Source organism: Nerophis lumbriciformis, linkage group LG31 (assembly GCF_033978685.3).
Source record: "Nerophis lumbriciformis linkage group LG31, RoL_Nlum_v2.1, whole genome shotgun sequence".
Taxonomy (NCBI): Eukaryota; Metazoa; Chordata; class Actinopteri; order Syngnathiformes; family Syngnathidae; genus Nerophis; species Nerophis lumbriciformis.
Genome location: NC_084578.2, coordinates 26,689,936 through 26,704,745, shown reverse-complemented (window position 1 = coordinate 26,704,745; position 14,810 = coordinate 26,689,936). Strand labels below are relative to the sequence as shown.

The window sequence follows — 14,810 nt, the reverse complement described above, 5'->3', positions numbered from 1 at the left end:
TCCTCGCCGTTGATGTAGAGGGGGGCGGGGTCTGCAGTGTTTTTCCTGAAGTCAAAGATGAGTTCCTTGGTTTTTATGGTGTTCAGTGACAGATTATTCACTGAACACCACGCTGATAGTTTCAGGACCTCATCTCTATATGCAGACTCATCCCCCTCTATAATGGGACCAACCACCGTTGTGTCATTGGCAAATTTGATGATGGTGTTCTCCGGGTGGGCTGGACTACAGTCATGGGTGTAGAGGGAGTACAGCAAAGGGCTCAGCACACGGCCCTGTGGAGAGCCGATGCTGAGTGTGCGGGAGGAGGAGAGATGGGGGCTGAGTTTCACTGTCTGGGGTCGGTTGGTAAGGAAGTCCTTAATCCAAAGACAGGTGGGTGTGGGGAGGCCTAAGTCCAGCAGTTTGGTGACCAGGATGTCTGGTATGATGGTATTGAAGGCGGAGCTATAGTCGATGAAAAGCATCCTGACATAGCTCCCCCGGTGTTCCAGGTGGCTCAGTGCAGAGTGGAGAGCCATGGTTATGGCGTCGTCCGTGGATCTGTTTGCCCGGTAGGCAAACTGCTGTGGGTCTAGGGTGGGGGGAGGCAGGCTTGGATGTGGTGTAGGACCAGCCTCTCGAAGCACTTCATGATGACAGGTGTGAGTGCTACTGGGCGATAGTCGTTGAGGTTGTTTGTGGCAACTTTCTTGTGTACCCGGATAATTGTGGCATAGCAAGTCAGTGATGTACTGAGGGGCCCCACCCTGCAATGCACGGAATGTCAGGACTAAAATTTTAAACTCAATACGGAATTTGACTGAAAGCCAGTGAAGACTGGTTAAAATGGGGGTAATACGGGCTGTTCTGGGTGCACCGCTCAAAAGTCTGGCTAATATGTATAACCCATGTATCATGGATATGTATCGAATCGTCCATCAGAAAAAGATGGACAATCCTACCTCGCCGCAGTTTAGGAACATGTGAGCTCAAAATAAATTGGGTATTTTTTATGATTAATCACATGCGTTACCATGTAAAGTTTGACAACCCTACTAAAAACATTTATGCATATTCTCTTGCACACTGACATCTTGTCTTTTACTTTGTGTCCACAGATGAGTACACATCTTCAAAGTCCAGTCTCTACTTCCTCGTCTCCAACGAAGGCAACCAGAACCTGTATGCGTCACAGGCCAACCTGTGGCTCTACTTCCGGGTCTTGCCAACTGGTCCCGACAAAGGCCTCCGAAGGAAGGTGACGGTAAAAATCCGATACCAGGAAGCTGTGAGTGATACAGAAGGAGATCTTGGAGGACATGGTGGAGGCGGCACTGGTCGCTGGGCCCTGGTGGAGAAGCGTGTGGATCTGAAACGCAGTGGTTGGCATACGTTCCCCTTCTTGGAGGCTGTGCGGGCTGTGTTCGGCAAAGCTTCCCGCCGACAGGACCTGGAGGTCCACTGCGAGGAATGCGAGACAGCTGGAGTGGCTCCGGTGCTGGTCGACTCCGGCGACCCCTCCCACCGTCCCTTCCTGGTGGTCCGTGCAAGGCAGGTGGACGGTAAGCACCGCATCCGCAAGCGGGGGCTGGAGTGCGACGGCACCAGCGGGGGTCTATGCTGCCGGCAGCAGTTTTACATAGACTTCCGTCTCATTGGCTGGAACGACTGGATCATTGCACCGGCGGGGTATTACGGCAACTACTGCGAGGGGAGTTGCCCAGCCTACATGGCCGGCGTGCCGGGATCAGCTTCATCCTTCCACACGGCGGTGGTAAACCAGTACCGGATGAGAGGAATTAGCCCAGGTTCAGTCAACTCTTGCTGCATCCCCACCAAGCTGAGTACGATGTCCATGCTGTACTTTGACGACGAGTACAACATCGTCAAGAGAGACGTGCCCAACATGATCGTGGAGGAGTGTGGCTGCGCTTGAGTCTTGTTATCCTCTTTGAACGGAAAGGCCTTTTGTACAGACGGGACATTGTGGTACTGTACACATGGACACAACATCTGCACGTGCAGGCAAGACACATCGTACTACAATCAAGTATCATCATCGCAGCTGGCACACGTCCACACGAGTGTATGTATTTATCCGACTGAGTGATGTGCCGTCTGACTTTTGGAGTAGACAGCATCGGGAGGAGAAGGGAATGATGATCACCAAATTGTACTTTTGTTCGCCAACGGCTCGCCATCGCCGAACGGAAGGACGATACGAAGCATTGAAGGGAAGTGACAAGGTTGGCTCCCAGAAGTGCTCCTCAGACCCCCTAAGTACTTCAAGCACATGAGAGACTTGTTTGTTTGTTTGTTTTTTTGAAGCACTGACAATTCATCAGCTGATACAACTCAGAACATAAGCACTTCACCAGCATGCCGACAGACACAGTCTGCCCGTCCTCTGGTAGGTTTAGACCAGCAGCGCTTAATGCCTCACAGGATTACTCCCCCTGCACTGCAGCGGCAACGGAAAGTCCTCCACTATATTTTCTACTCGTAATTACAGACCTTGCGTCTCAGTTTCCTGCCTGTCAAGAGTGCTGCGGGCGGGACTTGATGACCCGACCAGACACATCTCAGAAGTGCACTTCAATTGTGCACCGAGAGAGACTGGGATAGAACTCCTCTACTTCCTAATGCTCATCAAGACCTTGCGGGACACTCGTTTCGACCCAGCGGGTCGCCACGGTGCAATGCAGCACTTGGAGGAACTGAAATGCACACCCTGATTAGCACTTGTTTGAATATTTGCCTTCTTGCTGTCCAATCATGAAATAAGTGCCACATGAGCTATGCAATGTATAGTAAACTCGACACATGATACAACACGCCCTGGTAGACGGAACACTGGGGGTGGGCGGTACTGCAGAGTGTGGTATCCATCTGATACCAAGTAAATACACGGATACTCATACTTTTAACTTGAAATCCTTCAAAATCACTGACTGATTTTTACTTTAAATTTGTTAATCATGATTATTATCAGATCAGGTTTCAATAAATGTATTTGTGATCAATGTAACAATATCCTGCTGACAACCAGCGTCCTCTGCAGTGAACATTTGTGGATAATAGGGATGTGAATCACTTCCCGATTTTATCGGATCCAATTCCGATTTTTGGGGCAATGATTCGATTCACAATGAACAAGATTCTCAATTCAAATTGAGTCTCACAATATTTTCTTATATTATAATTTATAATGAAACCTTTTCAAATCAGGTTACAGGTTACAGTAGGAAGGGGATTTGTATGGTCCCATTTGTCACAGTTTACCTGACATATGAAACGGGACAAATTGGGGGTGCGCAATCCACTTTAGCCGCCAGACGACAGTAGTGTTGAATGTCTTAAAATGTGTTTGGTGGCAATTCCAACTTTGACTATAGCGACAGATTCTATGTGATGTAGCGTTTCTATCATTGTCAGCAGACTGCTTTGCAAAATAATCACCCTCCCACCTTCCTCTTACACGAGATTTAACCAGAAATGGGGCCAATTGAATCCCTTCCCTACTGTACATAAAACCTGTACTGACGCTGCTGACGTATGACGTATACATGCAGTGACAAAGCAAGGACATGGCCTAAAAAACTTTTTTTGGAATCAATTCTTGAAAATGATGAATCGATTCAGAGTCCTAATAAATAAAAGAGAATTGCGATTCGGATGTAAATTGATCTTTTTCTTCCCCCCCTTGTGCTGTTTTATTCTAAAATTTGCAATGTGACAACATTCTGGTTCTCTGGAGGACATTGTAATAAATTCAATCAAAGTTATGTAACAATATCAACAAAATAATACTAATGTTATCAGTTTTTGTTAGTAATCTGTTCCAAAATATCAGATGAAAACTGAATGATTTTGCTGTCACAAATTATATACATTCAATTTATCTGTTCCAAACAATGTGACCAAAAAACATAGAGTAGAACAGAGAATAACCCTCAGATCCATCCTTTTTAAAAATCCTGAATCCAAACGGTGATCCGGATCGCCCTCAAAATCTATCACTTATTCCTTTCCCAATTTCTGAAATGTCCTCAAACTTTCATCCAAATCCGCTCTTAACCTTTTTAGTTATGTTGCTAACAAACAAACCAGGCGGAAGCAATAATTGTAGTTTTATAGACAGAGAACAATGTGAAATACTCACTAATTACAAATGACATGGATAAATGAACATTTAACACCACTTTTACATTCAGCTTCGAGCCAAGTGGACGCCACCTTTGTACTTTGCTGCCACTTATTTATTTGACCCCAGGGTGGATTGTTTTGCAAAAAGTACAGCAACTCAGTCACCAACGTGCTGCTTGGGCGTGAGACGGTTTACAAAATCCAGGGCAACATTTTTGGTGGATAATTTAATCGAAAAACAAAAACGGAGGTACCACTGGACGACCTGATACATCACGTACAATTGTTTGTCGGTAGTGCTAGACTCTGCAGCATCGTGTGGACATCGGGGGCAGTACCTCTGGATTGGCAGACCGGGGTGGTGGTTCCTCTCTTTAAAAAGGGGAACCGGAGGGTGTGTTCTAACTATCGTGGGATCACACTCCTCAGCCTTCCCGGTAAGGTCTATTCAGGTGTACTGGAGAGGAGGCTACGCCGGATAGTCGAACCTCGGATTCAGGAGGAACAGTGTGGTTTTCGTCCTGGTCGTGGAACTGTGGACCAGCTCTATACTCTCGGCAGGGTCCTTGAGGGTGCATGGGAGTTTGCCCAACCAGTCTACATGTGCTTTGTGGACTTGGAGAAGGCATTCGACCGTGTCCCTCGGGAAGTCCTGTGGGGAGTGCTCAGAGAGTATGGGGTTTCGGACTGTCTGATTGTGGCGGTCCGCTCCCTGTATGATCAGTGTCAGAGCTTGGTTCGCATTGCCGGCAGTAAGTCGGACACGTTTCCGGTGAGGGTTGGACTCCGCCAAGGCTGCCCTTTGTCACCGATTCTGTTCATAACTTTTATGGACATAATTTCTAGGCGCAGTCAAGGCGTTGAGGGGATCCGGTTTGGTGGCTGCAGGATTAGGTCTCTGCTTTTTGCAGATGATTTGGTCCTGATGGCTTCATCTGGCCAGGATCTTCAGCTCTCACTGGATCGGTTCGCAGCTGAGTGTGAAGCGACTGGGATGAGAATCAGCACCTCCAAGTCCGAGTCCATGGTTCTCGCCCGGAAAAGGGTGGAGTGCCATCTCCGGGTTGGGGAGGAGATCTTGCCCCAAGTGGAGGAGTTCAAGTACCTCGGAGTCTTGTTCACGAGTGAGGGAAGAGTGGATCGTGAGATCGACAGGCGGATCGGTGCGGCGTCTTCAGTAATGCGGACGCTGTATCGATCCGTTGTGGTGAAGAAGGAGCTGAGCCGGAAGGCAAAGCTCTAAATTTACCGGTCGATCTACGTTCCCATCCTCACCTATGGTCATGAGCTTTGGGTTATGACCAAAAGGACAAGATCACGGGTACAAGCGGCCGAAATGAGTTTCCTCCGCCGGGTGGCGGGGCTCTCCCTTAGAGATAGGGTGAGAAGCTCTGTCATCCGGGGGGAGCTCAAAGTAAAGCCGCTGCTCCTCCGCATCGAGAGGAGCCAGATGAGGTGGTTCGGGCATCTGGTCAGGATGCCACCCGAGCGCCTCCCTAAGGAGGTGTTTAGGGCATGTCCGACCGGTAGGAGGCCACGAGGAAGACCCAGGACACGTTGGGAAGACTATGTCTCCCGGCTGGCCTGGGAACGCCTCGGGATCCCCCGGGAGGAGCTGGACGAAGTGGCTGGGGAGAGGGAAGTCTGGGCTTCCCTGCTTAGGCTGCTGCCCCCGCGACCCGACCTCGGATAAGCGGAAGAAGATGGATGGATGGATGGATAGTGCTAGATAAGTGAAGAAAAGTAAAAACTATTATTGGTAACCCTTCAATGTTTTCCTATACATAAATATAACAATGTAACAATAAGAACAACTAGAAAAGCTCTAACTCCCAATGTTGCTCACTAACAAACAGCTAAATGATAGCAGTCTGTAGGTTTATTAGTTAGCAACATATCGAGCTAGCTGGTTATCCAAACAAACTTTTCAACATAGTCCACATTTTGTCCGTGCTTTGCTTGTCTGTTGATTGTTTTTTGGACACATGTTGATTGAGCAAAACTAAGAAAATGTTGTATAAACGGTGGAAAACACAAAAAAAGAGAAAAGTAAGCAACACGCAACATGGTGACAGTGATTCGGATCACCCCCAAAATCGCATCACTCGTTCCTTATAACATTTATGACATTTCCTGCAAGTTTCCTCCAAAAATTGAGCTGCTTTGCTAACTAACTAAAAGACTGAAAAATATCGCTCTCCGGTACCGATATTGACACCGGCCTCGGTATCACTGCTGTGGATATTCCGCTGGATTCCGCCCACCCCTACTGAACGCTGTTTCTCTGAATGTTTCTGTCTTTCTCCTGTTTTGCTTTCTCACTCTTTCTCTCGCCAGTCCTCGACTCTTAATCAATACTTGAAATGTAATCTTTCGCAGTCCTTTCTAAGGCGAATGATTGTTGTGATGTTTGCACTGAAAAGTTGCAGGATTAGTGAAACAAAAACTGCCATTGAAAAGTTATTTTTATAGGATGTTAAGTATATGTTTCAGATGTATTTTACATAACCAATGGAACCAAAGAGGCCATGCTTTTTTTTAGCTGTTGTACCAAGAGGTCAATGTGTAAAAATACTGTTTTGATCGTTTGCAAAAGGCCTACTTATATCAGGGTACAATACATAATCTTTTTGTCAATACACAACATTTCATCTTTTAATTCTATTTTTGTTTCAGTTTTCTATTTAATAAAACACTATTTTTAGTTGCTGTTTAAGAATCACCCTAGCCAAACGATGTCATCTGTACAGCGTATGTAAAATAAAATGTTTTCTTAAATATTTTGAAACTGTGCAATTGTCCTGTTTTTCATTTTCTTTCTGGTTAACCAAGACAAAGGCAGAACATTTCATGATTGTGCATAAAACACACAAAATAGAGATGTGATGTTTGCGAACAAGTCACGTTTTTCGAACAGCTCTTTTAAGTGAACGATGAGAACCGATTCACAATTGCAAACTGTTTTAATAAAAATTGCTCAGGCACATTGTTAAGTAGTTCGGTTTCAAACACCAAACAGAGTAATACAAGTTTGCATCCATATTGTTATTTTTGTTTGTATTTTTTTTTGTGTGCTTGTCATTTACAAAGTTTTTTTTATTTTTTAGAAACGGTGATCTTTTGGTCAATGCATAGGACATAGGATATGGGATATGGCACTACCTTAAGGAATGTTCACATTGAAAACATAAGTCGAATTCAATAATTACTAATGTTTCAGAATAACTCCTACTAATTGTGAAAATATACGTTAAAATGATCATGATCCAAATCTCATAACTTCTACCTGTGATTGTTCCCTTGATAAAACGACTTACTTCTTATATATATATATATATGTATATATATATATATATATATATATATATATATATATATATATATAAATATATACAGTATATATATATATATATATATACATATATATATATATATATATATGTATATATATATATATATATATATATATATATATATATATATATATATATATATATATATAATGGATGTGCGAAAAAATAGATTCAAATTCAAATCGCAATTCTCACGTTGTACAATTCAATATCGATTCTCATTTTTCAAAAAATATATATATATATATATATTTTTTTATTAATCAATCCAACAAAACAATACACAGCAATACCATAACAATGCAATCCAATTCCAAAAACAAAACCCGACCCAGCAACACTCAGAACGGCAATAAACAGAGCAATTGAGAGGAGACACAAACACGACACAGAACAATCCAAAAGTAGTGAAACAAAAATGAATATTATCAACAACAGTATCAATATTAGTTACAATTTCAACATAGCAGTGATTAAAAATCCCTCATTGACCTTATCATTAGAAATGTATTTAAAAAAACAAAACAAGAACAATAGTGTCACAGTGGCTTACACTTGCATCGCATCTCATAAGCTTGACAACACACTGTGTCCAATATTTTCACAAAGATAAAATAAGTCATATTTTTGGTTCATTTAATAGTTAAAACAAATTTCCCGCTGAAATCCTATGTATTGAATGAATAGAGAATCGTTTTGAATCAGGAAAATATCGTTTTTGAATCGAGAATCGCATTGAATCGAAAAAATCTATTTATAATCAAATCGTGACCCCAAGAATATAGATATTGAATCGAATCGTGGGACAACCAAAGATTCGCAGCCCTAATATATATATATATATATATATATATATATATATATATATATATATATATTAGAGATGCGCGGTTTGCGGACACAACCGCGGAGTCCGCGGATTATCCGCGGATCGGGCGGATGAAATTTAAAAAAATAAGATTTTATCCGCTCGCGGGTCGGGTCGGGCGGATTAATTAGATATTTTTTTTTTTTTTTTTTTTTTTTTTTTTTTGCGGGTGGCAGTTAAACCAATTGGGAAATATATATACATAGTTAAATGTTGTTACCCACATACGAAAAACGAGCAGGCACCTGCTGCATATGCCACAACAGAAGAAAAAAAAAGAAAAGAGATGGACACTTTTACGGAGCGGAGAAGGGACGCCTCGCCGGGGTCCGGGACCGAGGCCCCTTCCCCCGAGAGGGCCCCACCGGGAGCCGTAGCTGAAGCGATCCGCGAGAAGGGTCCGACGCACGTCCAGGCTCACTACCGCGCCCACCGCACCGACACCCCGCCTCGTCCGCTTTCGCCGCGGCCGGCGTCACGCGCAGCAGGTAAGCAGCTTACCTGCCCGCCACCCCCGTGGCCGGGGGCTCGTAACAGGGGTCCAAGGGCCGCAGGCCCCGGTAGGTCCAGGACAAAGTCCTGGTGGAGGGTTCAGGGCTTCGCCCCCCGACGCAAAATGATTATTAGCATTCAGACAGGTTAAAATGTTGCTAAAACCATCACTTTTCTATCAGTCACAGTGACTTTTCAAAACAAAAATATTACAGCAAAAATCATATGGGTTGATTGACATGTTTATTCTGTAAGCTAACTTCAATAGTTTGAAATTATTTTGACAGTTAATGCCAGTTATCCTGTCAACCTTTCACAAGACTTCAATTTGTTAATTGAAAGTATAAATAGTATAAACACTTTTAACAGTATGTCGTGCTGTGAAATACAGCCGACAGGATTGCGCATGCATGGTGCAGGAGAACAAAGGACTTCTTTAATTTAAGGTTTGTGATAAACCATCAAACTCATTCGTTAAAAGGACTCTATAGTAATATAAAGCGAATTTTTCTTGACATTATCATGCAAGAAAAGTTTATTTTTGGGACCGCGATCACCGCGTAATGATTTTTAAAGGTTGCATTACATTATTAACTGTCCCATGTGATCAGCCAGTGCGATTGGAAGTCCATGCTCAATTATTGCCTCCGTAAATAAAACTTCAGCACTTATCACATCCAAAGAATCTGTTTGGGCGACGAAAAACGTTGAAAGTTTTCCACTTGTATCGCTAGCAACGGCATTAGACCTGTGTTTTTTTGTCCCAACGTGGTCTTTTACATCGCTAATTCCTCCGTGTCCGATCGAAAAATCTTGTCTGCACAAGGTGCAATTCGCATAGTTTTCACCCTTTTTTTTTTTTTTATTAATATTAGATATATAACAACGGGCGGATTGCGGGCGGGTGCAGTCCTGATCAAACGTTACATCGGGTGGATGGCGGATGGTTGACGACTTTCTGACGCGGTTGCGGATGAAATAATTGCCTATCCGCGCATCTCTAATATATATATATAATACAGAGCCAGTCTACAGCTTGTCCCTCTCAAGGTCATGGTTGTGGGGGACTGGGCTGGATTCTATCCCAGCTGCACTTGGTCGGGCCAACATGGATAGAAAACCAATCACGCTCACATTCACACATTAAGTGGGAATTAGTGTCAATTTTAACTTTTTAATTTTAATTTTTTTTTTTTACAAAATAATATTGTTAAGTATAGTTGAGATGGATATAGAGTAAGACAAATATGTAAAACAAATTAAATTATTATATGTCATGGTAAAGTCCAATTTTAGGAATGCTAGTCGTCCAGTGTTCAAGGTAGTTTGAATCTATCGACAACAACTTGCTGTCATGTCACTTTTTACAATGTAGTTTCAGACTGCCAGACTTCGTCAAGTCATGTGACAGTGTCCGCTGGGAAAAGTCTCTCTGGCAAGCCAAGAGAATACATATTTGCAAGCAGTAAACAATAGATCATAACAAATATAATGACGGTATAAATGAATGTAGCAATCGAAATGAAACTCAATGTAAAGTCGTAAAAGTAGCATTTTGTCTTCACAAAAATACTCAAGTAAAAGTAAAAAGTATGTTGCATTTAAACTACACTGACTTATCCAAAAAGTGACTTAAGTAAATGTAAATGTAGCGTTTTACTACCCACTTCTGTATTCATGTTAGCATTTAAGATAGATAGCAATGAGCGCGCTGGTTGCCAGCTAGCGAATAGCGACACAAGCTGCTCACTGGCGATCAGCAGGCAAGCTGCTTCTCCAGGAAATGAAGAGTATTCCTGTGATTATCAATTACGGTTTTACAATCATTTTAATCTTGAAATTATAGTATTAACTGTCAGGAATTTAACCGCAGTTTATCATTATTACCGTAATTATAACATCCCTGTAGTCAGCAACACTTTAAATTAAAATGGGTCCTACTGTTTTGCGCTTGACTTGAATGTTACTTTTATTCACGTAAATATATGGGGGACTACTTTACTTTTACTTGAGTCATATTTTTCTAAACCAAACCCCGCTTGAGAAGGACACCATACTGGCCACCTGTCATGATCCGTGGCCCGGATCATGTTTTTGTTATATTCTGTTAGTTTTGGACTCCCTTACTTCCAGTTTTTGTGCACCCTTGTTTGTTTTTAGTTACCATGGGTGCTTATTGTTTCCACCTGTCTCTGATTGGTGCTCGGGACGCTCACCTGTTTTCCGAGCACTAATCAGAGGGACTATTTAAGCCTGCCTTTGCCGGTCAGTCGGCTGGCTTCATTGTTTGCTTCATGCCACAGTTACGTGAGTATTCCTTATCTCTAGTCGATGCCAAGTGTTAGCTTTTGCGTCCAATGCGATCGGCACGTTGTCCCTTCGGCTTGTTTTCTGTTTTTGTACTTCTTTGATTTTTGAGGAATAAATCATGTTCCTACCTGCACGCCTTGTCCAGAGTTGTCCGTCTGCATCCCAGAGGAACGAACCACGCAGCCATTCTATATTGCAACGGACACTGTGGTTGAAGTAGGAATTGCCACAAAACACCATTTAATATATTTAACACTCTATTGCCATTTGGTGGTAAAAAGTGGTTAGTGCATTTCCCCAATTCGTCACGTTTCATGTGGTAAACCACGACAAATGGGGCTATGTGAATCTCCCTCCTACGGAAGTAGTGTTTGATTTTGTTTTGTTATTGTGTACTGTTGACTTTGTTTTGATTGATTGTATGTAATAAAATAGAGTGAAGAAGTTGTTTAAATGTTGTGCTGATATTTTTAAACTGTCATTAGCACTCACAATTAATACATTTAATAATTTACAGTTAATACATGTGATTGGTTTTGAAATCAGCCAATCTCACTCATGGATGATCTCAGATGGTCTCAGAATCTGCAGCATAAATTCCTGTTTGAAACATCCCTAATTTAAACACATGGGAAGATCACACTGGGCTATTTACAAAACCCAAAACCAGTGAAGTTGCCATGTTGTGTAAATAGTAAATAAAACAGAATAAAATGATTTGCAAATCCTTTTCAACCTATATTCAATTGAATAGACTGCAAAGACAAGATACTTAACGTTCGAATTGGTAAACGTTGTTATTGTTTTCAAATATTAGCTCATTTGGAATTTGATGCCTGCGACATGTTTCAAAAAAGCTGGCATAAGTGGCAAAAAAGACTGAGAAAGTTGAGGAATGCTCATCAAACACTTATTTGACACATACCACAGGTGAACATGCTAATTGGGAACAGGTGGGTGCCATGATTGGGTATAAAAGCAGCTTCCATGAAATGCTCAGTCACTCACAAACAAGGATGGAGCAAGGGTCACCACTTTGTGAACAAATGCCTGAGCAAATTGTCGAACAATTTAAGAACAACATTTTTCAATTAGCTATTGCAAGGAATTTAGGGATTTCACCATCTACTTTCCGTAATATCATCAAAAGGTTCAGAGAATTTGGAGAAATCACTGCACGTAAGCATAAAAAAATCAGTGTGTAAAGGATATCACCACATGGGTCCCGGAACACTTCAGAAAACCACTGTCAGTAACTACAGTTTGTCGCTACATCTGTAAGTGCAAGTTAAAAGTCCTCTATGCAAAGCGAAAGCCATTTATCAACAACACCCAGAAACACCGCCGGCTTCGCTGGGCCCGAGCTCATCTAAGATGGACTGATGCAAAGTAGAAAAGTGTTCTGTGGTCTGACAAGTCCACATTTCAAATTATTTTTGGAAACTGTGGACGTTGTGTACTCCGGACCAAAGAGGAAAAGAACCATCCGGGACTGTTATAGGGGCAAAGTTCAAAAGCCAGCATCTGTGATGGTATGGGGGTGTATTAGTGCCCAAGGCATGGGTAACTTACACATCTGTGAAGGCACCATTAATGCTGAAAGGTACATACAGGATTTGGAGCAACATACTGTATGTTGCCATCCAAGCAACGTTTTTTCATGGACGCCCCTGCTTATTCCAGCAAGACAATGTAAGCCACATTCTGCACGTGTTACAACAGCGTGGCTTTGTAGTAAAAGAGTGCGGGTACTAGACTGGCCTACCTGTAGTCCAGACCTGTCTCCCATTGAACATGTGTGGCGCATTATGAAGCCTAAAATACCAAAACGGAGACTGTTTACAACTTAAGCTGTACATCAGCAAGAATGGGAAAGAATTCCACCTGAAAAGCTTCAAAAATTGGTCTCCTCAGTTCCCAAACGTTTACTGAGTGTTGTTAAAAGGAAAGGCCATGTAACACAGTGGTAAACATGCCCCTGTGCCAACTTTTTTGCAATGTGTTGCTGTCATTAAATTCTAAGAAATGATTATTGGCCAAAAAATAAACAAGTTTCTCAGTTCCAATATTAAATATCTTGTCTTTGCAGTGTATTCAATTGAATACAAGTTGAAAATGATTTGCAAATCATTGTATTGTGTTTTTATTTACGATTTACACAGCGTGCCAGCTTCACTGGTTTTGGGTTTCGTACTTCAGAAATGTGTAACTGATCAAATAAATAGATCAAAAATAAATCTATACTGCAGAAGATGCTGTTTAAAAAAAAAAAATTCAATAATAGTGAAGAGAGAAGTCCAGCCCCAGTCTTAAATGTGGCCCCAAGAACAATTTAGTTGAAGATGCCTGCTCTAAAGTAACGGTACTCTTACTTGAGGACAATGTTTGGCTCCTCTACCCTCCTCTGCATAAATAGTCCCAAAAGACACATTAACATATTTCCCATATCATCACTTGTATAAACACATCGCTGTTTGAACAGTTAGGATATTTAATTGTGCACGAAACTACAGGCTATGCTCACTTAGCACAGCCATGAGCTCACAGGGTGATTTTGAGTCACCAAAAGGGTAACAAAATATTTTTTAAATTCTCAGTATTTTTATAAGTGCTCAGTCCAGTCCACAAATTAGCAGAGGTGTGGACTCGAGTCACATGACTTGGACTCGAGTCAGACTCGAGTCATGAATTTGATGACTTTAGACTCGACTTGACAAAATGTAAAAAGACTTGCAACTCGACTTAGACTTTAACATCAATGACTTGTGACTTCACTTGGACTTGAGCCTTTTGAATTGACATGACTTGACATGACTTGCTACTTTCCCCAAAACCCAAAGATGAAAAAGTTATTCGGGAGCGCTCTGTATTTTTCATTGTGTACTTGTCTATCAGCGTTGCGTGTCAGCTGGTGTGCTCTCAGTACAACAGCCAATCAAATTAGATCTACTTTGTTTTCATCACACAGCATTCATCCAATCAAATTGCAGGACAACCAACGAAGAAGACATGTCCAAACCACACGCCAGTGAACAAAAAATGATACCTAAAATAATTTTGTTTGGGTATAAAAATGACGAGGTGGTCAACACAAAACGGTTTGCAGTATGCAACACATGCGGTTCGAAAATTACTGATGGAGAGGCAACAACTTCCAACTTCGTCCGGCATTTGAAGTTGCACAAAGAAGGGTAAGTTTTGAATGTAAGATAACGTTTATTGGCTAAGTAACGTGACTTTTATTTGCTGTGTAGTTAAATCAGTGAGGCTGTAAACTCACTGCTAACGTTATAACGTTATTGCAAACACGGGAATCTGTTGCAGTTCACTACCTTATTCATACTTTTTGTTCAGTGATTTTTTTTAAGCAGGGTTACGTTAGTCAATATATCACACGTAACGTTAGACGGCGGTCAGCAGCACTGCGTATTTTAGCCACCTAAAAAAAGACAAAAATAGTCAAATAAAGGTCAGTTAAAATGTATACTATATTATGAATATGTGTACCGTTTTAGCTAGCTTTCTGACATACTGTTGGTTGTTTACCTCAGTGGTCCCCAACCACCGGGCCGCGGCCCGGTACTGGTCCGTGGATCGATTGGTATCGGGCCGCACAAGAAATACTTTTTTTTTCTTTTCTTTTTTTAATTAAATCAACA

General features: G+C 42.0%; 1 protein-coding gene across 1 annotated transcript in view; it reads left to right on the top strand.

Moving 5' to 3' along the window:
• Positions 1-4,624, top strand: part of LOC133574225 (inhibin beta B chain-like) — a 66,877-nt gene extending 62,253 nt beyond the window's left edge. The window contains exon 2 of the mRNA XM_061926322.2: positions 1,101-4,624. Coding sequence (XP_061782306.1) covers positions 1,101-1,918 — 818 coding nt within the window. The 3' untranslated portion in view covers positions 1,919-4,624. The remainder of the gene's footprint in view (positions 1-1,100) is intronic.
• Positions 4,625-14,810: the final 10,186 nt, after the last annotated feature.